General features: G+C 48.8%; 1 protein-coding gene across 4 annotated transcripts in view; it reads right to left on the reverse strand.

Moving 5' to 3' along the window:
* The window catches only part of LOC135819234 (sushi, von Willebrand factor type A, EGF and pentraxin domain-containing protein 1-like), a 149,943-nt gene that overhangs the window by 22,535 nt on the left and 101,963 nt on the right, over positions 1 to 25,445 (reverse strand). For 3 of the 4 annotated variants that reach the window (XM_065332401.1, XM_065332402.1, XM_065332404.1), the window contains 4 exons: positions 8,055 to 8,243; positions 6,926 to 7,111; positions 5,254 to 5,439; positions 224 to 409 (listed from right to left, as the gene is read on the reverse strand). In XM_065332401.1, coding sequence (XP_065188473.1) covers positions 224 to 409; positions 5,254 to 5,439; positions 6,926 to 7,111; positions 8,055 to 8,243 — 747 coding nt within the window. The remainder of the gene's footprint in view (positions 1 to 223; positions 410 to 5,253; positions 5,440 to 6,925; positions 7,112 to 8,054; positions 8,244 to 25,445) is intronic. The other variant, XM_065332403.1, reaches the window with a different exon arrangement.

Here is a 25,445-nt window from a genome sequence, read left to right on the forward strand (position 1 = left end):
TTTGACTAGCTACACGGATCAAACAACGACCGTTTTCAGGTTTTTGGGAGAAGGTTGCTCTTTGTGCTTGGCTCATGCCAATATTTACTCCAAGGAGGAGTATGAACAGTGCAACTCTCAAATGTCTTAGATTACTTGCCATTAAAGAGCTCTACACTAGATATGTGAGGTCCATAAAAGTACTTCTCCAATAGCATTAAAAACCAAAGGTTGGGTCACTCACATTTGCAGGTTAGTGGAATAATCCATGCATTGTGTGTAGCATTGTGTTTCTGGCATTTCAGTGTAGCATTATTTGATGGGCGATATCCTGTATTACAGGTTACATCTGCCTCTCCTCCAGTGTCATTATTGAACACATTAACAATCCCATTCGGTACATTGACATTATTTGGGCAACGCGAATACACTATCCAGCAACATGGCACGTGATTGACATTCACCAAAACACACAGAGAAAGAAAAAAAAAACATAGATGAAAGTAAAAGCAGCAACAAAGGGAGAAAAGCAGTTCAATCAGAGACCACACAAGCTCGCCTTTCTGGCTCAATGTTAGCTGCTCACAGCCCCACGCAGTGCTCAAGACTCTGGAATATAGCTGTGTGCAGACAATGCCACATGCTGTCCAATGGTGGGAATATTATAACTGGATATCGAGGACAGTGTCGTGGACTGTCTATATCCAAAGGGTCAATACCAGTCTGAAAATTGCTAGGTCTGGGGAGGCAACTGTAACAGTCTCACCCTGTTTCACAGTTTCACCTGATGCGACTGTCTGCATAGTATAAGGTACACAGGGCAGTGCACCTGTCCTGGCTCATACAGCTCAGTGCAGCATGCACTTTTTCGCCGGTATAACGTACACAGGTCTGTGTGCCTGTCCCAGCTCTGGGTCGTACCAAGAGTACATAACCCAGGTTATGTACTCTTGGTCGTACCAAGAGTACATAACCAGGTTATGTACTCTTGGTCGTACTTACAACTGTGTGCCTGTCCCAGCTCTGGGTCGTACTTAGGGCCGATTCTCACTACGGTACCGTGAGTGCCGTGCCGACGATTTGGGTAGGTCACGTGTACCCCACGGTACGAGCTTGAAGCTGAGAGTGATTTACACCTGCGCACAGTCATTCCGTGCATTCCGTCGGCAGGCCGGATCACCATTTTTTTTCAATTTCTGACTTTGTCCTGAGGGAAAATAGCGGGGGAGATGATTGGAGAAAGCTCAAGAATCAACCAATCGAAAAGCCAAAAGCCAAGAAAAAACTTCGTACCACAAATACAAAAGAAAGAAAAAACTTCCTTTCAGGGAGTAGTAAAATACCTACTACTCACTGCATTCGACCTCACGGAATACCACGGCATGCCATTTCCACCCCCCAGAGACCCTCGGCACCGGAATGTCCACGGCGCGGTACGGCAGGAGCCACGGAATGAACTCGCGCCAAAACTGCCCCTCACGTGAGCAAATCACCATGGGTACTCACGGCACGGCACTCACGGTACCGTAGTGGGAATCGGCCCTTACAACTGTGTGCATGTCCCAGCTCTGGGTCGTACTTACAACTGTGTGCCTGTCCCAGCTCTGGGTCATTCTTAGGCTGTGTTTACATGAGAAATTTCAACCCGGGTCGAGTTCAGCCCGGGTTGAAAGTCTGTACGATAGACAAAAGAGGTGAGCGTTTACATGAAGTCAGTTGACCCGGGTCAAATACTGATATGCCGCCAAAAGTCCACTTCTACAGTCCTGTATGGTCACGTGAATCCGTTCGCGCGAAATTTTTTTTTTTGCGTCGCGTTCCCACCGCGCTGAGCCTCTTGTACGGGCAAAATAACACATTTTGTGAAGAATCAACACATATATAAAAACGAATCATTATACAGTATTTACAGAGTCTGTCACTCAGTAGGATCACTGCACTGTGCAGGTTCACTGGATGCGTGCCTCCGCCGCCACTAGCACAGCAGGGGACTCAGGCATGGCAGGAGCAAACATGCTCCTTGAGCCACGCAGGCACATAGCACCACAACGCACCAGGGCAAACCCAAGGCGGCAGCGCAGCAAGGAGATAACCTGCCCGTATGGCTCCTTACTCTTCTCAGCCAGGAGAGAGGTGATCCGCGTGAAAAGAGCATTGGCATGCTTGCCATAGCCACCAGAGGCAGAGAGCACAACGGGCACGAAGGAGGCATGCTCAACTTCACGTACTCGCTCCTCGTACTTCCGGCGCTTTTCCTGTTCATGGCGTCTGTAGCTAGCAGCGAGGGAGGTGGCACGATTCGAAGACGCAAAAGGGTTGAACACCCGTACATCAATAAAGATGCGCTCGAATCGGCCACCCCACACACCACTAGCCGCAACGTCCAGCCGAGCTTGCTCCTCCGTGACAGCTGTGCGATGGCGGAAGGCCTCTCCGGTGACGGGCTGGAGGTGGGGTTCCACTGTCACGTTGTGAGCGACCTGCCTCAGAGCTCTGGCGGTGATGTCCCTCACCTCGTTGTGTCGCAGCGTCGGGAAGCCACCAAACGGGCACGACAGGGCATGACTCACATTCAGTGGCTTACTGCACACGCAGAGGCTTGGGAGCCGAGGAGGTGTCCAGCCGTACCGGAGGCACAGGCCATCCCGGAAATCTCCCTTGCTGAGTGTGAAACCATGGCGGCTGAGGGGGCGGCAGGTCAGCCAGCTGGATGCACCCTTTTCTGAGGCCAGGTCGAGAACAGGGGCCAGCTCCCGGTGATCCGAGCGAAGAGCGTCAGCCATAGACTTGAACGCGCTCCGCTTCTCGGCCCGAACCGTCGCCTTGACCGTCCGGAGCTGAGTCAGAGAGTCGCCAAGAGACGACTCCTGCTCCAGCAGGCGAGACACGAGGCTAGCCGTGATCCTTCGGGATGAGGTGTACTGTTCAGCCACTGAACATGGGTCTGCCATACCCAGTCCCCCAAGCCGGCAAGGCAGAGAGAGTAGGGAGCGAACAGTTGTCCCAGGTGGAGCCTGACCCGTGATGGCCGGGATGAGCCGACCGCTGATTGCGTGTTCCAGCGGTTCAAGCAAGGATGGCGGGATGGAGGAGGTCCGGCAGAGGAAGGACCACTTGTTTTGCAGGCCCTGTGTGAAGGCGGAGTAGGCGGCCTGTGGCTGCGATGCAGCGATGGTCGTGAGCTGCGCAACTTCCTCACACCAGGTGGCAACCTTGGACTGGACAAATTGTTCTATAAACTCATCCGTGCCCAAAGGTGCACCAAGGTGGCGGCAACCATCACACGTGACCTGCACACCGGTCCCCTCGAACATCTCGATAGCAGCTGCGTACCTGGAGGGCTTGACCAGGAGGAGTGACTTCTGGGCATTGCAGTGGTAGCCATACCCAGGACCGTGGCTGACGAGATTGTCCCACCATTGGCGAACAGGCGTTAGCTTGCCACCGGCTGCAGCATCGTCCGCATACCAGCCCTGTTTCGCACCAGGCACTGCAACTTTCTTGATGAGCGGGAGGACTCCAAGCGCATATACGGGCATGGCCAGAGGGTCACCCTGAGTGGTACCCTCGCACGATAGCAAGCACTCTCCATCAACGAATAGGCGGGATGGTTGGCGGTAGGGGTTGATTACAGCTGGCGCTATAGAGGGACAGAGGTGACGGATGTTCCGTAGGCAGGCTTCACGGTTAAGCCGGTTGAAGGCGTTCGAAGCGTCGGCGAGCAATATGGCATCCGCATCCTCCTCACGGTAGACATCTTGCATCGCATGGATGGCAGCTTCAATGCCGCACTCCTGACCGGCACACAGTTGAAGGGTGCCCGCTGCATCTTGGATATCTCTCCCGGTGACAGTGAGGATGGCTTTGCCGACAATGCGCCTGGCCACTTCGCCGATACCAATGGGTCGAACACCCGGCGACTTGTCAAGGGCTATTAATCTGCATGCGACGAGCGCCTCCAGTGTCGCTGGGTTGACGTATGTGGTAGCAATGCGACGAGCGCATGTTGCAAGCGAGTCACACAGCTCATCCGACGCTTCGGAGAACGCGGTGCACATGCGCCGCCATCCATCAGCGTCCATGCCCGATGGCCCAGCCGCGCCGTGGGTGTGCAGGGCGGCCCGGCGGATGACGTCACGGGTCAGGCTTGAGAACATCACTCTGTGGGGCTGAACAGGTGGCTCACCCGTGAGCAGAGACTCTGCATCAGCCGGCTCCCCTGCCGGATGTTTGCTGATAAGAAGGTCACGGGTGGTATCAGTGCCGACAGTGGTGTCCAGGCTGAGAACTCCTTTGCAGCCACCACTTGATAGCTGACGGAGGGCGGATGGTAGTTTGCCGGAGGACACATTAGCGGCGAACGCCCTTGCCAGGTCAGGGGGGGTCGATCGGGCGGCTGGCTGGTGCCTGTCCTGGACCTGCTTCTGGATGGTGGTTGACTCGCGGAGCAGTTCCGGCAGGCTTGCTGTTCGCCAAAGTTCTAGACGTCTCCTTAGGTGTTCCTGTGGTTCGCGCGAAATTTGCATCTGCAGTGCCGTTCCAACCTGGCGCGAGATACGCACAGAAGTACGTTTGTACGATTTTCTTGACCCGGGTTGATTTCAACCCTCCTCTTGGGGGGAGGGTTGAAATCAACCCGGGGCGAAATTTCAACCCGGGTCAAGCGCAATGCGTCATGTAAACGCGCAATTCATTTTATGCACATGGCGGGTTGAAATCTGACCCGGGTCGAACTCAACCCGGGTTGAAACGCCTCATGTAAACACCGCCTTACAACTGTGTGCCTGTCCCAGCTCTGGGTCGTACTTACTACTGTGTGCCTGTCCCAGCTCTGGGTCGTACTTACAACTCAACTATCGAGCATACACTGTATAAGGCGGCTATTTTGGATAGCTCAAAGGATAGCTCAAAGGGTAGCTCAAAGGATAGCTCAAAGGATAGCTCAAAGGATAGCTCAAACTGTTTAGTTGTTGTTTTTTCGCCGCTTTTTGCTCAGCAGAATTGGTTGGTTTCTGAATTCTTTCCCCGCCAACCCCATCCTTACCATTATGTGTAACCAGAACCTCCACTACTGGCCCACTTTTCAGGAATAAATACTGTGTGCTAGCACACTCTTAACAGCAATGAGTTGATGCGTTCAATCACTCAGTGCTCTATGTTGAGCCACTTTGCCTCACTCGCAGCCAGCACCCGCATACATCCAAAATCTGTGCCCTGTATGTTTGTGTACTTCAGAGCGGTCTAGTATCTGCATGTGCATGTCGGATAACTTACGAAGGCAGCTTTGTAGATTGGTCCACACATTGTGTGTAGCATTGTGTTCCTGGCATTTCATTGGCGAATTATTTGATGGGCGATATCCTGTTTTACATGTAACATTTGCTTCTCCTCCAGTGTCATTATTGAACACAAGAACAATTCCATTTGGCACATTGATATAGTTTGGGCAATGCGAATAAACTATCCAGTAGCATGGCAAGTAATTGACATCCACCAATACACATTGAGGAAGATGCATGAATGAAGGCAAACAAACAAACATGGCTGAAACACTGCTCAAAACCCATGGATGGGGCTGTCTCCAGCCCACCCCGGATCATCTGGAATGATCGTAATTTTCACCGGATCTCCATGGCAGTGTCCTGGATTTTTAATATGCAAATGTTCAATACTTTCCTGCAAGTTGTCTGGTTGCTGGAGGGGACTGGACATATGAGGTCCAGATAACAATATCACCACTCTGCCAATGAAAATAAGAAGCAGTCAAAAGGTGTTCCGTGTACCTGAGTGCGCACCAGTTTGGATTTCTAGCTACCAGTCTGTGCCATGCGACAGAGCTGGGAACGCACATTTGCCGTCGGAATCCATTGTTAACGGTAACGGATCGGTCAGAACTATCTCCTCATATTTGAGAGCCTCAATATCTTTCTTGCTGCTGAAATGGTTTGTCACGTGTTTTCATGGTTTCAGGGTACCTTACCTGTTCCTCGGATCATGTTCCGCCCTTTTAGAGCAGGGCCGCCTTAAAATGGTTTAGAGGCTGGTCGGGGCTAGTAGTAAAAAGCCGCATCTAAAACTAGCCTGCATCTTTGTGGATTGCCAAGACTATGAATAATTGCCGATTGACATGGTACAATGTATATCAGTTCTTTTCACTATCTCCTCATACTATACCAAAAGTAGAATGAAATTTGCTGTTGGCCAACAAACGGCAATAGTAGGTCAGTTTGTGCTTGGCCTACTTCATCTCCTTCTAGTGTCTGCTGCGATCTCCAAGATGCCGCACTGGCGTGCTTCTGGTCGTGACCAGATCCCACCATTCTGGAATTAGAAAAATACCGCCCTCCAGCCAGCCCTACTTCGAAAATTACAGCTGCTTCTTGATGGTGAGCTGGGTGCACCTGAGTGGTTTTCACTGGGCCAGCCAAACTGGCTGCACTCGTAACTGAGGAGGCTGCACTGACCAGCTGCTGATACATACTATGATTACCCAGGATGCTAGACGCCATCGCCGCACTTTAGCAATGGCTTGGTTAGATGTTAGGAAAGCGTTCCACAGTCTATCAAAGGAGTGGCTGGTCGAAGTCACACGTCTGTACAAGTTCCACCCAAGATCACTTCACTCTTGTCTGTGCCCTCATCGCAGTGGCGTACCAGACTGCGCTTGGGAGATTCAGTCAATGGCAATGCTGGCTTTGACACCTCCTGTGAAATTGCCTTTGAATGGGTCGACATATGGCTCGACGGAAACTTCGAATTCAGAGGGAGAAGTCTGCATTTATTTTGTCAGCTGTCAACCATTTTTTTACTGTATTTCAAACACCGCTGAAAAACTATTTCAAGGCCTTTCCTATAAGCGCTCTTTTTCATGGCGATAGTATTTTCGTTGCAGAGTTGAGTATGTACAGTGAACTATCCAGTGCGTACGGTAGATTGTGTCACTTACAGTTGCAGCTTAGATTCTTCCACACACCATGTGTATCATTGTATGCCTGGCATGTCACTTTGGAATTATTCGATAGACGGTAGCTGTGATTACATGTAACATTCGCCTCCGCTCCGATGTGTGTATAGTTCGCATGCACAACTCCTTTGATTATGCTGGTCACAGTGGAGCAATATGTAGAGATACCTAGTAGTAAACCAAGTATGGGCAAATGAATCCAACACGATGGCAAGAAAGACGCATGAAAGAAAGTAAAGAAATAGGAAAACAGGGAGATAAACACTTCAATTAGAGAACACTACCCAAGTTTGCTCAATTCAATAATAATTTAAACTCGCATACTGAGCCAGTAATAAATGTAAAAAAAAGAGAAGAAACAAATGAGAACGAGTTATGCAGCAACTATCCACGACTGTAACAAGATGATGAACAATCAGAAAGTGCGATAATAGGGCACAAAACTGACAAGCTACTGAGACATTCAGTGACCCAAGACCTAGCTCTAACACATCTCCAGTGCCCAAATCAACAGCTGAATTTCTCAGTAGCCTTTCAGTTTTGTGCTCTATTATCGCACTTCCTGTCCGTTTATCATCTTGTTACAGTCGTATACAGTTGCTGCACACCTTGTTCTCATGTGGTTCTTCTCATTTTTTCAAAAATAATTTCTTTTATATCACACAGACAGTTCACTGTGGGCACCTTCAACTACTCAAAATCCCTAAAACCCTAAAACCCCAAAACCCCATGGACAGTGCTGTGTGCAGCCAACGCCTCATGTTCTCCAAATGACTGGAATTTTCTGATCGGATGTCGAAAAAAGTGTCGGAGGACACCAACAGTCACAGGGTCAATGGTCCCCTGCAAGTTGCCTGGTGGAGTGAGGGGACTTGACACTTGAGGTCCAGATAAAACTGCCTAGACTGTAACAATAAAAAATGTGCCATGCCCATGAAGTTCTGGTCTTTTCATGTTACTGTGACGCTACAGCAAGTACAGTTTACCCGAGTATTAGGTGTTAACTCCCTGTTTTCTCTCCTCTCTCTTCTGACCTGAGGCATTCAGCATAAGCAAAGCTGTGGATGCAGCATACTACTGTTACACTTCAACACGGAAATGCCTGACTTACGGTTGCAGCTTAGAAGATTATCCCACACACCATGGGTTGCATTCTGTTCCTGGCATGTCATTGTTGAGTTATTCGATGGGAGGTAACCTTGATTACATGTACCATTTGCCTCAGCTCCAACGTGTGTATTGGAGACATGGACAACTCCATTTGTTAAATTGATCGCACTTGAACAATAGCCATGGATAACTACATCGTATTGGCAAACGAATCCATCAAGACACATTGAGACATATGAGCGAATGAAACGCACAAAAAAAAACACGGGGGGATAAACAGCTCAATGGGTAAGCGCTTTCTCAGCTGCTTTCCGTTCCATTCACTAATGGTTTTTGCACCACTGGAAAGTACACAGTAGGCAAGTTTCTAATGAACGGAGCGGTTTCCAGCCAACCCTACATGCTTTCACATAATTAGAATATTTTCACAATGTCTGGATGGCTGTGTCCCTGTCCATCAAAATGCAGAATGGTGGACACTGTGAAAGTTGGCTTCAGAATAATACAATTGTCGATCCGAGAGCAAGGGGTTATAAGAAACAGCTAGAACTATAATTTCCCCAGTTATCGCCGAAGTTGCACTAACCTCTAGAGCCATAATGATGCGAGAAATAGCAGGGAAGTGATAGAAGGTAATAGGGACCTTTAGCACCACACTACAAACGCTACAACGTAGGCCTTTTGACGTACTTGATCGCATCGATTGAGGTGCAGGATACGTGTTTTGCACACATGACTAGCATTTAGCGTGACGTGATATGGATTGACGACGTTGCCACAGGAACAGAGCAGAATGGCGCTCGTAATTTCAAAGTTCCTCGCGATCGCATTGGAATCCTCAGATGTAAACTTCTAAAGATAAAATACTATTAGTACTTATAACCCATTGTACGAAGTGGGCGAGTTTTCATAAGTTTGACGGAGTTGGAATGGGAAAAGTCTGAACTCAGCTAGTACCGCTTTTCTGGTACCGCAGTACTTCAAGATTAAAAAAACAACTTCATACGACTGTACTGAGAAAATATCCACGCGAAACGAAAGCAGGACGGTAGACAAAAAAATAGTGCGAAAATAGTTTGAAGGTTGTTGGTTTGCGCCTTGGAGAAGTTTTGGAGCTAGGTGTCAGGTCGCCGAATGCATAGTTACCGCACAATTAGTATTCTTGATTACCATAACAATTATAAAAGAAAAAACTAATAATAAGCAAGTACAGCAGTCTTTTCTAGGAGGATAATTCACTTATCGGAGCCTAGCCTCGGCAACCGAGGAAGCTGTTACGGGGGAGTGAAGATGGGGCGAGGAGCTCCACGTTGGCAGGCAGGCAGGGGGGGGGGGGGGGCACGAAGAAGCGCAAAGCGTTTAAAAGTAATAGCCGGCAGTGGATGCATGCAATTACCCTGGAGTAGTGCTTCTGCACTTTTCCGATAGCATGAATCCTCAGATGTACTGGTTGGTCTGGCGCTGTAGTTCTTCTGCCGGATGTGCGCCTCCACCAGCAAATGCGTTCTATCTCCAAGTGTACGGAATGGTTATCGGCTTCCATTTGGCCTCGTAGTTAGTAGGCAAATTCAGGAGTACGAGTACACTGTTCCAGGCCGGCGAGCCACGAGAGAAGGGCTTTTCACTCGATGCTGCCACTACTTCTTTCAACGAATTGATGTCCTCCTTGGCTCCAAAAAGAAATTTCTGGCTCCCAGCCTCACTTCGTCACCAATGTAATAGATCATTCAAGTAGGAAAGCCAGGATAATAATAATGGCGAGTGCAGACAAGAAAGACAAGCCAAGCCAGAGGGTGATGAGTGATAATAGGGACCATTAGCAAGCCATGAAATGGCAATGCGAAGGGAGGGCTGGGTTAGAGCTCCGTCTTGACCACGCGAAACATGCTCGTGTTTGACGAGTAGCTGAGACTTGGTTTGACACTTCCGTGACTGATGGCTGTAACAGGTTTAATCGAACTTGAAAAGTAAGAGGCCTGGTTGAGCGCGCCTCAACCAGTTATATGCAAAAGGTGATAGTATACATGTGGCAATGGCGCCAATGAAGGTGCTAATAGACAGGCGTAAGATGCATGAGGTGCGAGGGAGTGTAAAGTTATAGCGAACAGGGGAAAACTGTTACATCATCCCTCTCCTATGGAGAGGAAGGAGCTTATAACCCAAATGCTCAAGTGGAATAGAGTACAATAAGCGCAAACACGTGCAAGACGAAAAAAGGGTTCGCACTGAAGTAACACAATAAGACGACTGAAACTCCATGCAAATAAAAGTGTAATAAGCTCAAAAAAAGGTGTAAGGTGAAAACTAGAAGTTCAACTGCAAAACTCAGCGGGCAGAAGCCAAGGTTTTGTACTTCTGAAGTGGAACAATGTCATTACCAGATTCATTCAACAAATAATGTTCAGGCTCCCAAGTGGCATCAGAGTAGCCTTGCCACTTGACTAGGTACTGAAGCTGATTCTGCCGGTGGCGGTGACTGAGAATGTTCTCCACCACATAGCGGGCATGACCATCAAGCTCCGTGATAGGCGGAGGTGTAGGCTGTCTCCTATTAGGAATAGCATTCTTCTGGTAGGCACGGAGTGCCGACACATTAACTACCGGGTGACAGCGGCTGGTATGAGGCAACTTGAGCTTGTAGGCATTCGGGCCGACCACCTGGGTTATAGGAAAGGGGCCAAACCACGTGGGGCGTAATTTATGGGATGGTCGGTCCCGAGCTTCAGGAGTTAGGAGGAAATCCCGGTAGACCATTACCAAATCTCCCACCTTCAGCTTTCCCTCGACCCTTGTCCAATCTGCATAGAAGGCCTGACAAGCTTGAGCTGCCACTAGCGCATCTTGTGAGATCTTGACCGCGTCTTGTCTTGCTTGCAACCAATCAGCTGAATCTCTGCCTCCCTCAATAGGGTTGAGGAAGTCGGGTGGCGCTCTGGGATTTAGACCATAATTTTTAAAAGAAGAACGGTGTGTTTCCTGTAGATGATTGAGTAGCGCTGTTGATAGAAAACTCACAGGGAGGTAGGAGCATATCCCAGTTATCTTGCTTATGATTTACAAAAGCCCTCAGCACATCCTCTACTATTCTGTTTACTCGTTCAGTTAGGCCATCTGTCTGAGGGTGATTGGCAGTACTAAATGCTAGTTTCGTTCCTAAGCGATCAAACAATTCCTGAAAAAATGTTGTAGTAAATCTTGGATCACGATCACATACAATACTAGAACTCAAACTATGCAGTCGAAATACATGTTGAATATACAGATCAGCACTTCCTTTAGCGTCAATAGTAGAGGAAGTAGGTGCTACATGTACACACTTTATCAAGCGGTCTACAAATACTTGTACATATATAGCATCATGACCTGTATCGGTCCTAGGCAAACCCATGATAAAATCCATCGAGATGTCTGCCCACGGCTGACTGGGCACTGGTAAATTCTGCAAGAGACCAGTTTTTAGCTGGCCACCTTTAAATCGTTAGCAGAGGTCACATGACTTGACAAACGCCTTTACATCCAGTCCCATTCTGGGCCAATAGAAATATCTAGCAAGTCTGAAATATGTGCGATCTCGATCGGGATGCCCCGCAGTCACACAGTCATGGTATTCTTGAAGCAGGGCGAGTTTGCTACTCTTTGGAATGCATAACCGGTTCTGTGGTGAAGATCTGAGATAAAGATAACCGGGTGTTTCATTTAGAAGGTAATGGTCGTGCAGATTGCCATGGCTTGAATTTTTCAGTCTTCTGATAATGGGAGCAAGATCCTTGTCGCGCTTGTAACCGTTGACAATTAACTGCGCTATGTCTGGATTAATCTCTAGGGTATGCTCTATGGCTTTCAACTGAATGTTAGGAGGATAGGATGACCCGCCTATTTCAGAATCACTGAACAGATCTGGACGGCGTGAAAGCGGATCGGCAATGTTTTTCTTTCCTGGTTTGTGAAAGACCGTAAAGTCATAGTCAGGTAAAAACTCTACCCATCTTGCCTCACGCTTGGTGAGGGTCGGTTTGGTTCGTAAATTGACAACACCCATATTATCAGTTATCAGGTCAAAGTGGCGGAATAGATAGATTCTCCAGCACTTTTTAAAGTGCTGGAGAATCTATCTATTCCGCCACTTTGACATTAAAATGCAAATACCACAGCCAACGCTTCCCTCTCGGCCGCGGTATTGTTGCGTTCTGCAGCTGACAGTTTCCGACTACAATAGGCTACGGGATGCAAATCCATATCTTCTCCCTGCTGCAGGAGCACACCCCCCACGGCAAAGTCACTTGCGTCAGTTTCTACCGTGAAGCTTTTCTCAACATCGGCCAGTTGTAACACTGGCGCCTCGAGTAATGCTGATTTAAGAGACTCGAATGCCTTCTGTCTAGCAGCGCTCCCTTCAAAGCGTGACTTTTTTCCGGTGATTTCTTCTAATGGACGAGAGATGGTCGAGTGTCAATCTATGAACCTTCGGAAATAGTTTGCAAAGCCAAGAAACTTCCTCACATCAGTTACTGACGACGGAGTTGGCCATGTTTCCACAGCACTTATCTTCTTGGGATCAGGGGAAATTGATGTGCCCTTGATTTTATACCCCAAGAAGAGAACTCTCACGCCGAATTCGCATTTAGACTGTTTGCAATACAGCTCACTATTTTAAGTGTTTCTAGAACTGTTTGAAGATGATGCTGATGATCTTCCCAGGTCTTGCTGAAAACTAGAATGTCATCCAAGAATACTACAACGAATATTCGGAGATTCGGTTGCAGAATAGAGTTCGTGAGTGACTGAAAGGTGGGCGGGGCATTAGTCAGCCCGAATCCTATGACTCTAAATTGGAAGTGGCTGAACGGCGTATTAATGGCCGTCTTAAAAACATCCGAGTCTTGAATTATGATTTGATTGTACCCCGACCGCAAGTCCAACTTGGAGAAATATGCACTGCCCTGGATCGTGTCGAATAAGTCATCAATATTAGGAAGACAGGTTTTGTTTTTTGATCGAAATTTTATTCAATTCTCGCTAATCGCCCACCATTCTCAGAGTACCATCCGACTTCTTCACAAAAAACATAGGTGCACCGTATGGCGACTTACTTGGCTCAATGAATCCCTTCTCAAGTAATTCTGACAGCTGTGACTGGAGCTCGTCCATCTCTGGTTTCGGCAAGCGGTAGGCGGGTCGAGACGGTGGTCTGGCTCCACCTTCTATCTGGATTTCATGGTCGACTGGTCTCTTCGGTGAAAGCTCATTCGGCAGCTCGTCTGGAAATATATCTTGGTACCTCTTGAGCAGGTTCTGGATGTCCTGTTGCTCTGATTCCTGGAGTAGTGGTAAGGAACGATTCCCCTCGTTTGCAGCAGGGGCGTCACAGGGTTGCTGGGAGTGGTACGACCGGGGGTCCGGGGGTGTCCCCCTGAGAAAAAAATAAGGATTTTTCGGCTAACAGGCCACGTTTTAGCACTCTACAGCCGCAAAGGAGGGTTCCCCTACAAGCACTTAGTAGACAACCCCACTCCAGCTCCAAAAACATACTTCTCATGGATTTTTGGTATTTTCTGTACATCGTAGGTAGCCAAGCAAGGCAAATGGAACCCATTCAATGATTCAGGGCCATTGCCCTCGAAAAAATCGCAAAATCCGAAGTCCAAGCTTGCTGCGCGTTCTAGCGCCAGCGGCTATGCAAAAACGTATGTCGAATATGTCGTGTCCTGCAAAAGTCTGCCGCGTCACGTACACTATGTACACGTACACGTCCGGCCTGGACAGTCGCGAAGTAATTATTTTAGTTGTTTTTAGAGAGAGAAGAAGATCCTTTGGCTTTGTTTTTGTTCGGTGGGATTGAAAGATCTGCCAGTGGACCGGACAGCTACAACAATGGAAGCAGAAGAAAGCGCTTGCGGAATCTTCTCTGTCTTCGTGGCAACAGGACTTTAGTTTGCGAGAGACTTTCGTCCTGTCGTCGCGGACGAAATTCTTGTTGCTGCTACCAGAAAACTCGGGGAACGAAACGATCGTAAATCGTTATAATAGGTGAAGCGGGTCGTGTCGGTGAACAGCTGCAGAATATTCTGCCGCCGTGGAGCAGCAGTCCGAACACTTTTCAGCTTCGGAAAATGAAGCACTTCCCTTTTCCGTTGACAAGCGCTGCGTTCGCGGGTGTAATGCATTTTCGAATCCGCTTGCAGTAGATCGTCAGGAGCCAGAGGTACTAGGCAGGTGTCGTTGTGGAAAGAATATAATTATTATGTTGTAGCTGACAATTGACATACATGTAGTGTCTCTTGACGTGCTGATCGCCATTGTAACATGGTAGATCTTGGAAAATTTTAGTTCTGGACCCAGTGATCGCCGCCAGCTCAGCTCTGTTTCCGTCAAGTAACGTTAGTTTGCAGTGAATGCGTCCGTGAGGAATCCATCGTCTGGTTGTCTCTAACCGGGACTCCAACCGCCTATCGTAATGGATAGCCGCCTGGAGTCTTGGGCAATAGCTAGCTGCTAGTGCTAGGCATCAAGTCTGTATGCTCCTTGCAATGAAAGTAACATTTGCGATGTTTTGCACAAGTCCGAAGATCCTTGAATTTTTTTATTGCTTTTTCGGATGAATTGGGTGGACCATCCTGGACGAAAAGTGGTACGACCATGGTCGTAGTGGTCGTACCGTGTGTGACGCCCCTGGACCCACGCAAGAAACCCGTCTGCTCCACTCCTCGGGGCATGACGAGCTTGTCGGCCACTGATAAACATGCTTTCCACAGTTGGCCGGTCGGCTGTCAGCGGGTTAGCTGAAGGCAATTTGGCAACAAAGGGCTCACTGTCCAACTGAACTTCGTTCGTACGGAAGTTGATGCTGGGGTTGTTCCTTGTAAGCAACGGCTTGTCAAGAATAGCGTCGTAGCGAGTCAAGGGATACACAGTAAGGTGCTGTTCCTCACTGAAGACCCCGACTGTCACCTTTAGCGAGCGTGTGGAAATCAGCGGGACCTCGCTGGTCGAGCCGTCCGCCAATGTTACGCTCAGCATTTCTGAGCTTGCATCCGTGTCAAGATGATGCTTTTCAACAAAACCGTCTGCACTGAGGTCATGCGTCTAACCGGAATCTATCAGCATCACTGCACGACGACCGCCAATCTTTCCCTGTACGCGCAGTAGGTCGTGTTCAGGTTCATTACCGACGCTGACGTTGCTGACATGACACCTTTCTGCAACGGGACAATTTCCTACAGCTATGGGTGTCTCCGGGTCCGTAGGTTCCTGGAGAGCAACGTCTTCAACCTCCAGAGCTCCGAACCGGTTAGCGACTGGTAACTTCGTGGGTGCTTGGGTCGTCGCCAGTAAGCACACCCCCTTTCTTACTGGCGACCAGCGTTTGGGTAGCGCTGTCCACCCTCAGTACAGTCTTTAGCAAGGTGGCATGGCTTCCTGCAAGCAAAGCAGTGTCCAATTGCTTGCAAATGGACACACTCTTGGTCCGTCAGCTTGCGGAGGCCCTGGCCACGGAAGCTGGGCACTGAACGCGACTCTACTGGCTGGTGGCCCCGACGCCGGTGGCCCTGACGACTGCTCCACAGTGTTTGTTGCCATGACAGCTTGCTCAAGGGAACGTGGATGCTCACGCATGACCTGTCGCTGGATGTGCGGCACTAGACCCCAGACGAACAGCAGTGCTCTGGTGTGGTGGTCGATTTCCGGCACTTGCAGGCTGAGGCGAGTGAAAGCAGCAATGTATGCGTCCAGCGACCCATGCTGCGCTGCGGAAATTAGTCCCATACGCAATGTTTTCTCATTGTGCCGTGGTCCGTACACATCGCCAAGTGCCACTTTCAGAGAAGGCCAGTCGGAAAACGCTTGGTTAGCTTCCAATGTCGCTATCAACCAAAGACGAGCGTTTCCAGTCAAAAATCCTGCCGCGTTGTCGACTCTCTGTGCCGCATTTGGGAGTGCCAGCGACCGTAGGGCCATGTCCATTGCAAACGTCCATTCTTTGAATGTAGCGGAATCTCATCCAAACACAGGCGGCTCTTTCGTAAGGCGGGGTGTTGGCTCCCACGGTTCCGAGTTCGGATGTATCATTCGGTTTCCTTGGCTAACGCGCTGAGCGATCTTGATATCGTTTATCAGCCGAACGACGAGTACGAGGAGCGTAAGCAGCGCAACTAGAACACCTACCAAAAGCAGAGTAGTAACCATCCTCTGCTACCAGTGTAACAGGTTTAATCGAACTTGAAAAGTAAGAGGCCTGGTTGAGCATGCCTCAACCAGTTATATGCAAAAGGTGATAGTATACATATGGCAATGGCGCCAATGAAGGTGCTAATAGACAGGCGTAAGATGCATGAGGTGCGAGGGAGTGTAAAGTTATAGCGAACAGGGGAAAACTGTTACAATGGCGAAGTCACCATTCCAGGCTTCTCCCTAAGGCTGAAGGTTAGAATCGGCAGGAAAGGTGGGGGTGTTGCCATATACCACCACAAATGTCCGACTGTGAGTGCCCGAGTTGACCTGCTAATACCCGAGATGGAGCTTCTTTGGTTGGAGGTTCTCAGCAATGGCCTAACTACACTCTTTGGATGTGGGTACCGTCCTCCATCAGCTCCAGTGCAATTTTGGACAGATTTTAAAGGTATAGGAGAGTGAGCAGTGGAAGGACGTCAAACCTCCACGATCTTGGTGGGTGGTTTCAATGTTGCCTTTGCCCCACAGACTCTTCCGTTGCAGCACACCTTTCAGCACATTCTAACTTGATGCAACCTCACCAATTATTATGTAACGTCTCCCACTATAATTACAGCGATGTCCAGCAGTACTCTCGACTTACTGCTTGCCGAAGCAGATTTGCCAATAACCTGGAAGATTGCTACTGTAGACATCAGTGATCACTTTTCCGTAGTAGCCAAACTCCCTGTATACCTGACCTCATCTGCCAAGAGGAGCAACATCGCTGTCAGTTGCAGGCAGCTTCATCAGATTCATTGGCCCTGATTTAGGGCAGATCTGTTGCACCATCTGAGCACATTTAAACTCTCCGAAGACCTTATATATTATTATTTTTAAAAGGATTTCCCAAAGACATAACCTATCGGGGGATCTCCTAACAGTGAAAATGATAATTATACTAGTGAAACGACTGGTGCAGGCAAATATATGCTGTTTATAATGAGCGCGAAATTGTGTCCGAAATTCTGAAACAGAATCTATGGCGGTAATCTTGGGTGGAAGGTATTTGCCGATTTTATGTAAGAAAAGGGAAGATGAAAATTTCCCATGAGAGTTGAAAACAAGCTTGTCCGGTCTGTGTTCACTACGAGAAATATTGATATCAAAAAGGGATAATATATGAGGTTGAAAGTGGATGTATTTGAAAAGAATTGTAATAGTGATGAGGGTACGTCTGAAATGGAGGGATTCTAAGTTATGCATACTATTTAAACTATATTTTGATTCATATCTGTCAAATTCTATCTTGGCTGATCTTAGTAACCGTCTACACACCTTTCACCTTAGCATCTGCTTCTGCCTGGCCCAGCACCATCACTGTTGGTATTGACATACATACACCAATTGTATCCAGAACAAGAAAGAAAAGACGTGCATGTCCATGGTTGGCAGGTGAACTTATTGGCATTGTCCGTGAGCGAAATCGTCTGCATCAGCGCTTGATCCGAGACCAAGGAAATGACGCCTTAAGGCAGCATCAGCGCATTGCTCGTGCACAAGCTAGCCGACTCGACAGATTCCTCCAACATGAATTCTTTGTCCGGAAATGTGCTACTTCAGATCAGCGCAAGCTGTGGCAAGTGTTGAACGCTGTCTGGTAGGCGGGCACCTAGACAGCAACCAAAGGCGTCAGTTGAGGAAGTAGGAGAATTCTTTGGGAACATTGTTCATGATGTAAGCAGGCCTTGACAGTTAATGGTTCCCAAGGGCCCTCATACGCCAGACACCTTCATGTGTTCCAGCCCGTCACTATTAGTGATGTGTGCAAGCGCCTAGAAAGTGTGAACCTCCATAAAGCGACAGGTATGGTATTTTAATTTTAATTCACCAATCGAACAGGCATGTCTGCCTTCTTGCCGGGATGGCCAGAGCCAACCACGGCTCCTACTAATTGATGAATTATGATAATGTGAAGCAAAAAAAGGTACTTTGTCAGCTATATTATTCTGTACTAAAAATATGGAGAGGGCAGAATGTGGATTCCATATTGAAGGACTGTGGATGATGAAGATGCTACTTGTGTTTTATGATAAAAATATAGAGAGAGACAGAGAAAGGGGGAGAAAGAGAGAGAGAGAGAGAGAGAGAGAGAGAGTGTGTGTGTGTGCGTAGTAATACAATACCAGGCATTGTGCTGGGTGATTGTGCACATGAACTGGCACCTACATTGACTTTGATCTTCAACAGATCACTAGCCACAGGACTCGAGTCGTGAGTCACAAGCCATATGCTCATCTCTGACTGATGGACTCACTATTGTTTCTGCCTGGTTGGGTGATCTAGGTCCACATTTGAGCACCAAGAAGACACAAGTTATGTTCATAAAGTCCCGTGGTCTGCAAGACATCCACCATCCAGTACGTTGTTGTCAGGACGTTTTACAAGTTGTACATTGTGTGAAGTATCTTGGAGTTTACGTGGATGACAACATGTGCTAGGATGCACTTGTCGATCACCTCGCACAGAAAGCCCGACAAGCAATTGGTAAGCTATGGCGGCATGGACATGGCTTGACAGTGAATGCCCGCCGTATTTGGTACATTGGCATGATCTAGACCAGACTCTGCTATGCTAGCAATGTCTTCTGCCCAGCTCTTTCTCAGCATGCACTCCGTCGTCTGGAGCGTATGGCCAATGCAGGGGTCCGGTCTATTTTACTGGCACTAACTGCTACCGCTACTGCTCCTTTGATTGCACACACAAACACCCTTCCTCTTGTCCACGTATATAGGCTAAAACTATCAGTATTCGTCCATAGCTGTATCCAGTCTGCTACAAGTCCCCTTTTCGACAATTTCTTTAGTCTAATTAATGCTGCCATACTGACCAACCACCACCATCTCAATCCCTTGACAAGACATGCAGAATCCCTGGATTTCTCTCAAAATCCCTGGATGGCACAAAAACAAGTGAAAAAGAGCTTTCTCTGCCAAAAAACGTTCGACTCTGCAGCTGTGCGTACAGCACAGATCAACCCTGTAGTGCAGTTTGACCACCCCTGCCTGTACACTTTAAAAGTACCGTATTTCCCCGATTATAAGTCGCACCCCCATTTTCAGGTTTGAGCAATATTGATTTGATATATTGACTTCAGTAGTAAGTCACGCTCGATTGTAAGTCGCACCCCTTTTTTGTCCTTGAATTTTAGTGTAAAAAGGTGCGACTTATCAGGGCCTGCTGGAGAGCCGGGTCAGCCGGGTCACGCGCCCGGCTGGGGAACTTCACGACCTGGCTGAACAGATAGCACCGGGTCCAGTCTGACCCGGCTGAAAAATGTCTCAAACTGACCATGGATTCCTAAAATACCGGTATTTTACGACTCGCGGAGCCCGTCTGTTGCAAATCTAGCGCAACCACACACACAGTCTACAGTCTGCGAGCGACAGAAACTCGGCTAGGGTCAACTGGGGTCAACTGGTTCGAGCGCGATCTGGCCAGCGGCGAGCAGGAAGTCAGGACATTCAAAGTCGATGGGGCAGGCAGTCAAAAGCGTAACTAAGTGTTATTTTGGCTATAGCTTTTGACACAGTTGCAAGTTTTCAGCCGACTGGTGATTTGGACGATGGAGCCCGCAACGAAGAGAAAAAGAACTTACGCTTTCTAAGACTCTTGGAAGAAAGGTCACCCTGGCTGGACGACCATGCCAGTCTATCCATGTCATGCGCTTTGTGCAAGACGCATTTCCAAAGGAAGACGAGCGGCGGTGGATTTGGTCGCGATGCGTGCAGGAAGCAGCCACTCCACAAGGTGTTGCAGGCACCCCCAGTGCTCTAATGTGTGAACATGTTCGTCCTGCTAGGCTGCTACTAGCACTAATTAGAAAACAGAATTCCTTTTTTTCAAATTGTTAAATCAGAATCCAATGGAACTGCTTTGCATTCTTCACGTAAGAGGGCTTGAAAGTGATGACGTCAAAAACGGCCAGGGAGTACTAAGTTGACTTCAGATTTCTATTTTGGATCAACTAAGGTGTGACAGATCCGCAGAGCCAGCTTCGTCCGACGTAAGAAGAACCCCAGGATCTTAGTTGACAAATTACCAGGCAACAACGCACTGCAAGATGAATACAAACAGAAGCTAGAAACTGCGATCACAACATCAGCAGCGGATTCTTGGGACAATCTCGCCACCATCATTAAGACAACGGCAGAGGAAGTGCTCGGAGTGAGTGATGCCACCGCACACCATCCAAACTACATCATGGATGACCCACAAATCAGCACACTCTCCAGTCAGCAGAAATCACTGCGCATCAAGATAGAGGCCTCGATCAATGTCAACGTGACGTCACAGCTTAAAGCACAGCGCAACAAGGTCCTGTACGAGTTACGGTCAGAGATCAAGAAGAGATCAATATCCAAGCTGGAGTCAAGGGCTGCAGAAATAGAGACAATGAGAAATGATACAGCAAAGATGCATGCTGCGGTCAAGTCTCTAAGAAGGAAACCCACAGAGATCCACGTTCAGAACAGCGATTGCGCTCTGGTAAATCGTCCAGAGCAGAAAGCGGAACTTATATCAGGTCACTTTCAGACACAGTTTTCTCACTCCAGTGCGGAATCCCTTCCGAGCAAGGGTGATGTGGTCGTTACACAGGTTACACAGTCGGAGGTCTGCAAAACCATGAGCAGGCTGAAGAATAGGCGTTCTCCAGGCCCTGATGGTGTCCACAATGAGCTACTGAAGTATGGTGTGTCCCCAGGTCTATCATCTGCCGTCATCAAGATCCTCCAGAGTTCACTAGAGTCATCAACACCAGATCCTGCCATCGGATCGGGGCTGCTTATACCCTTGCAGAAGCCAGGAAAGCCAAGAGGACCCTGCACAAGTCTACGCCCCATAGTCCTACTCAATGGTGTGTGCAAAATTCTCTCGACCATCACTCTGGCAAGGATCTCCTCAGAAGTTGAGGACTACCTCCCTTCATCCCAGAGCGCGTACCGACGGGGCCGGGCCACAACTGATGTGGTGTTCACTCTACGGATCCTCAGCAGCATTGCTGAGACGAAGCGATGGTCTCTATACAGGCTCGGCATAGATCTCTCGAAGGCCTTCGACACGCCACACCGCTCAGATCTCCTTAGCACGATTGTCAGCGTTGCTCCTACCACGCCGGATGTGCTACCCTTAGTCCACACTCTTCTGTCAGATACCACCCTTCAGGTACGTGTGCAGGGGAAAACAGCGCCCCCTTTTAGGTCAAATGTTGGCACACCACAGGGTGACAGTCTTAGTCCGATTCTGTTTACATGCTACTTTGAGAGTGCACTGCGAGGTGTCAGATCTGACTCCCCTCCTGACGACATCCTACCACCTGAACTGCAGTACGCGGATGATCTAGACTTCATTGGAACTGATGAGCAAGAGCCAGAGGACGTTCATGATCAATGTGCAGAGACCCTCCCAAGCCATGACCTCACCGTTAACACCTCCAAAACTGAACGAACAAAGATATACCTGGCTGATGATTTGGAGGAGCGTGGTTCCGAAGCATGGAGAAATGCAAAGTCGCTGGGATCACGGCTAGGCTCAGCGCAAGATGTCCAAGCCAGAAAGGCCCTAGCAACCCAGGCATTCTGTTCGTTGTACGCACTCTTCAAGCATCAATCTACCTCACTACTGCTTAGAGTTGCGCTGTACAATACCTATATGAAGCCAGTGCTGTTGTACAACTGTGCAACATGGGGTCTCACAGATGCCACCACCAGAGGGATTGACACCTTTCATCGAAGGCATCTGAGAACAATGGCTGATGTTAAGTTCCCGAACACAATTACCAACAAGCATCTGTACGACATCTGCGGCTCAGCACCAATTTCGCTCGAGATTGACCAACGGCGTTGGGAGTTCCTTGGTCACGTACTGAGAATGCAGAAGAGCTCTCCCCCACAGCGTGTGTTAGAGTTTTCAGCCACCGCGAGCCTGCGCGGTTGACTGGGCCGACCCAGGACAACTCTCCTCTCAGCTCTTTTTCAGGACTGCCTAGCCCGACTCGGCATTCGCCTGGGCACGCTTAAAGGCCTTAATCAGCTGCGGCAGTTGGCAGGGAATAAGTCATGGTAGAATGGCACCCCGCGGCACTCATCTTCCTCTGCTGAGCCGCGTCCTTGACTTATCCCCTGCAGGGTGAACATCGTGCACGAACAGTCTACCGTCTTTCTGACATTGCCACTCGAACTTGACAATAGAAGCTGCTTTTCGTATGTGCAGTTACATTGAGCCATGGTGTTTTTGTCTTATGTTTGTGAATCCTTCCCGGAAGCAAATGCTGGTTTTTATGCATTCGTGTAATTACTCAGCGTTATTTGCAATAATAATAATAATAATAACGAAGTCTGAAGAAAATGTTGAACGGCCTCTGCTGGGATGACGACTACACCATAGCTCAGTGGTTAGAGCATCGCTGGCTACAAGCGAGGGTCCCTGGTTCGAGTCCTGGTGGTGACAGTCAATTTTTTCTTCAGACTTTTCCCGTTTGTCTCTTTCCCTCAAATCAGTCAATAATAATAATAATAATAATAATAATAATAATGCAATTAGGAGTATAATCGATGCAGACATGGCCAGACAACAACGAGTTCATGGAATTTTTAAGGATTTTTATGTTATTCAAAATCGATTTTCGTGTTCCGCTCATCAGTGAATAGTATCGGAACTGAGGGTACTGTGTACAAAAATAGAACATTTTATAACAGCATAATTAATTAAAAGTGTGAACAACAAAGGAAGTGCTACAGCATTACATAATAGGTGTCAAACATAGTGCTAACGTATATAACTGAGTGCAGCCACAAAGCAAGAAGTGATACAGTGCAACATGACACAACATTTACATCTGATAACCAGCTACGAGAACAACTTTAGCGCGACTACGTGCTTCTTTTGTTTACAAAGAACAGGATTATGCACACGAATACATACAGCTTCCAGAACCTTCAACTGCTTAACATAACTTGCACGGCACAAAACAGAAAAGTGAGAATCATCGTACACACTAAGACAATCTGGACGTGATAACAAGTGACAAAATACAGCTGACTTTTTGCTCACGTCGCTCTCTTCCGTCTCATCCCGCTCCTTTCCTTCGACCTCCTCCGCCCTATCCTCGTCCTCCGTCTCATCTTCATCATCATCGTCCTCATCACCACCATCATCATCATCATCAGTCACTTCCTCATCATCCGTTTGATGCTCAGTCTCACTGCACTCCTTATCAGCCTCCAACATGGCTCCATCATCTCCACCAGCATCACAAGTCGTTTGACCGCTGCTCCGCGTCACCGTTGCTGGGTTCTCTGCTACTGCACACCCATTTCCATTGTCCATTTTGCGTGGGCCAAGTCCATTCCGTGCATAAATTTCAAGTGAATAGTTTGCTGTGCTTCTTCTGGGTCTATGAGTGAGGATATTGGTTTCATTTTGGTTTGTCGATGATCTCCCTCTCTGTCCAGACACAGTCGGCACCGTGGATCCCAGCACGGGGGGGACCACCGTCTCGGTAGTCACCAAAGGTAAAGGGGGTGGCTCAGGTGGAGGCAAGGGCAACTGCCGAGGTGAAAGTTCAGTGTCTCTCGGTGGCCCCTCCTCCATTCCGGGACGATGATGTTGTGCTAGAGTAGGCTCCGCTGCCGTTTGCAGTGGGTCGAGAAGTGGTGGCCAGGTCAATGATGGCAAACCCACCCCAGCCCCAGCCACCCACGGCACCCCAGGTGGTGGGGCCGGTGGTGGCACGGGAACAGGCGGCGCTGTCGGCACAGCGTGTTTGTCTACTGAGCTAACTGGGTTCTTACACGGCCTACCACGCTTTGGCCGCTTTGCTCTGGCTGCTGGTGGTAATAAGTGCAACGGCACATGTTGTCTGATACGTGCGTTCAGGTGTTGAAGAGTCCTACCAACGTACCGGGCAGCACAATTCCGGCACTCAAAGAGATAAACCAAATGGCTTGAAAGCTGGGGAGGTAGGACATCCTTCCTCACCATGAACGCACGTACCGTGGTGAACACGGGGATGAAGTTCATCCCCGTGTTCACCACGGTACGTGCGTTCATGGTGAGGAAGGATGTCCTACCTCCCCAGCTTTCAAGCCATTTGGTTTATCTCTTTGAGTGCCGGAATTGTGCTGCCCGGTACGTTGGTAGGACTCTTCAACACCTGAACGCACGTATCAGACAACATGTGCCGTTGCACTTATTACCACCAGCAGCCAGAGCAAAGCGGCCAAAGCGTGGTAGGCCGTGTAAGAACCCAGTTAGCTCAGTAGACAAACACGCTGTGCCGACAGCGCCGCCTGTTCCCGTGCCACCACCGGCCCCACCACCTGGGGTGCCGTGGGTGGCTGGGGCTGGGGTGGGTTTGCCATCATTGACCTGGCCACCACTTCTCGACCCACTGCAAACGGCAGCGGAGCCTACTCTAGCACAACATCATCGTCCCGGAATGGAGGAGGGGCCACCGAGAGACACTGAACTTTCACCTCGGCAGTTGCCCTTGCCTCCACCTGAGCCACCCCCTTTACCTTTGGTGACTACCGAGACGGTGGTCCCCCCCGTGCTGGGATCCACGGTGCCGACTGTGTCTGGACAGAGAGGGAGATCATCGACAAACCAAAATGAAACCAATATCCTCACTCATAGACCCAGAAGAAGCACAGCAAACTATTCACTTGAAATTTATGCACGGAATGGACTTGGCCCACGCAAAATGGACAATGGAAATGGGTGTGCAGTAGCAGAGAACCCAGCAACGGTGACGCGGAGCAGCGGTCAAACGACTTGTGATGCTGGTGGAGATGATGGAGCCATGTTGGAGGCTGATAAGGAGTGCAGTGAGACTGAGCATCAAACGGATGATGAGGAAGTGACTGATGATGATGATGATGGTGGTGATGAGGACGATGATGATGAAGATGAGACGGAGGACGAGGATAGGGCGGAGGAGGTCGAAGGAAAGGAGCGGGATGAGACGGAAGAGAGCGACGTGAGCAAAAAGTCAGCTGTATTTTGTCACTTGTTATCACGTCCAGATTGTCTTAGTGTGTACGATGATTCTCACTTTTCTGTTTTGTGCCGTGCAAGTTATGTTAAGCAGTTGAAGGTTCTGGAAGCTGTATGTATTCGTGTGCATAATCCTGTTCTTTGTAAACAAAAGAAGCACGTAGTCGCGCTAAAGTTGTTCTCGTAG

The sequence above is a fragment of the Sycon ciliatum genome, chromosome 6, assembly GCF_964019385.1.
Source record: "Sycon ciliatum chromosome 6, ocSycCili1.1, whole genome shotgun sequence".
NCBI classification, from domain to species: Eukaryota; Metazoa; Porifera; class Calcarea; order Leucosolenida; family Sycettidae; genus Sycon; species Sycon ciliatum.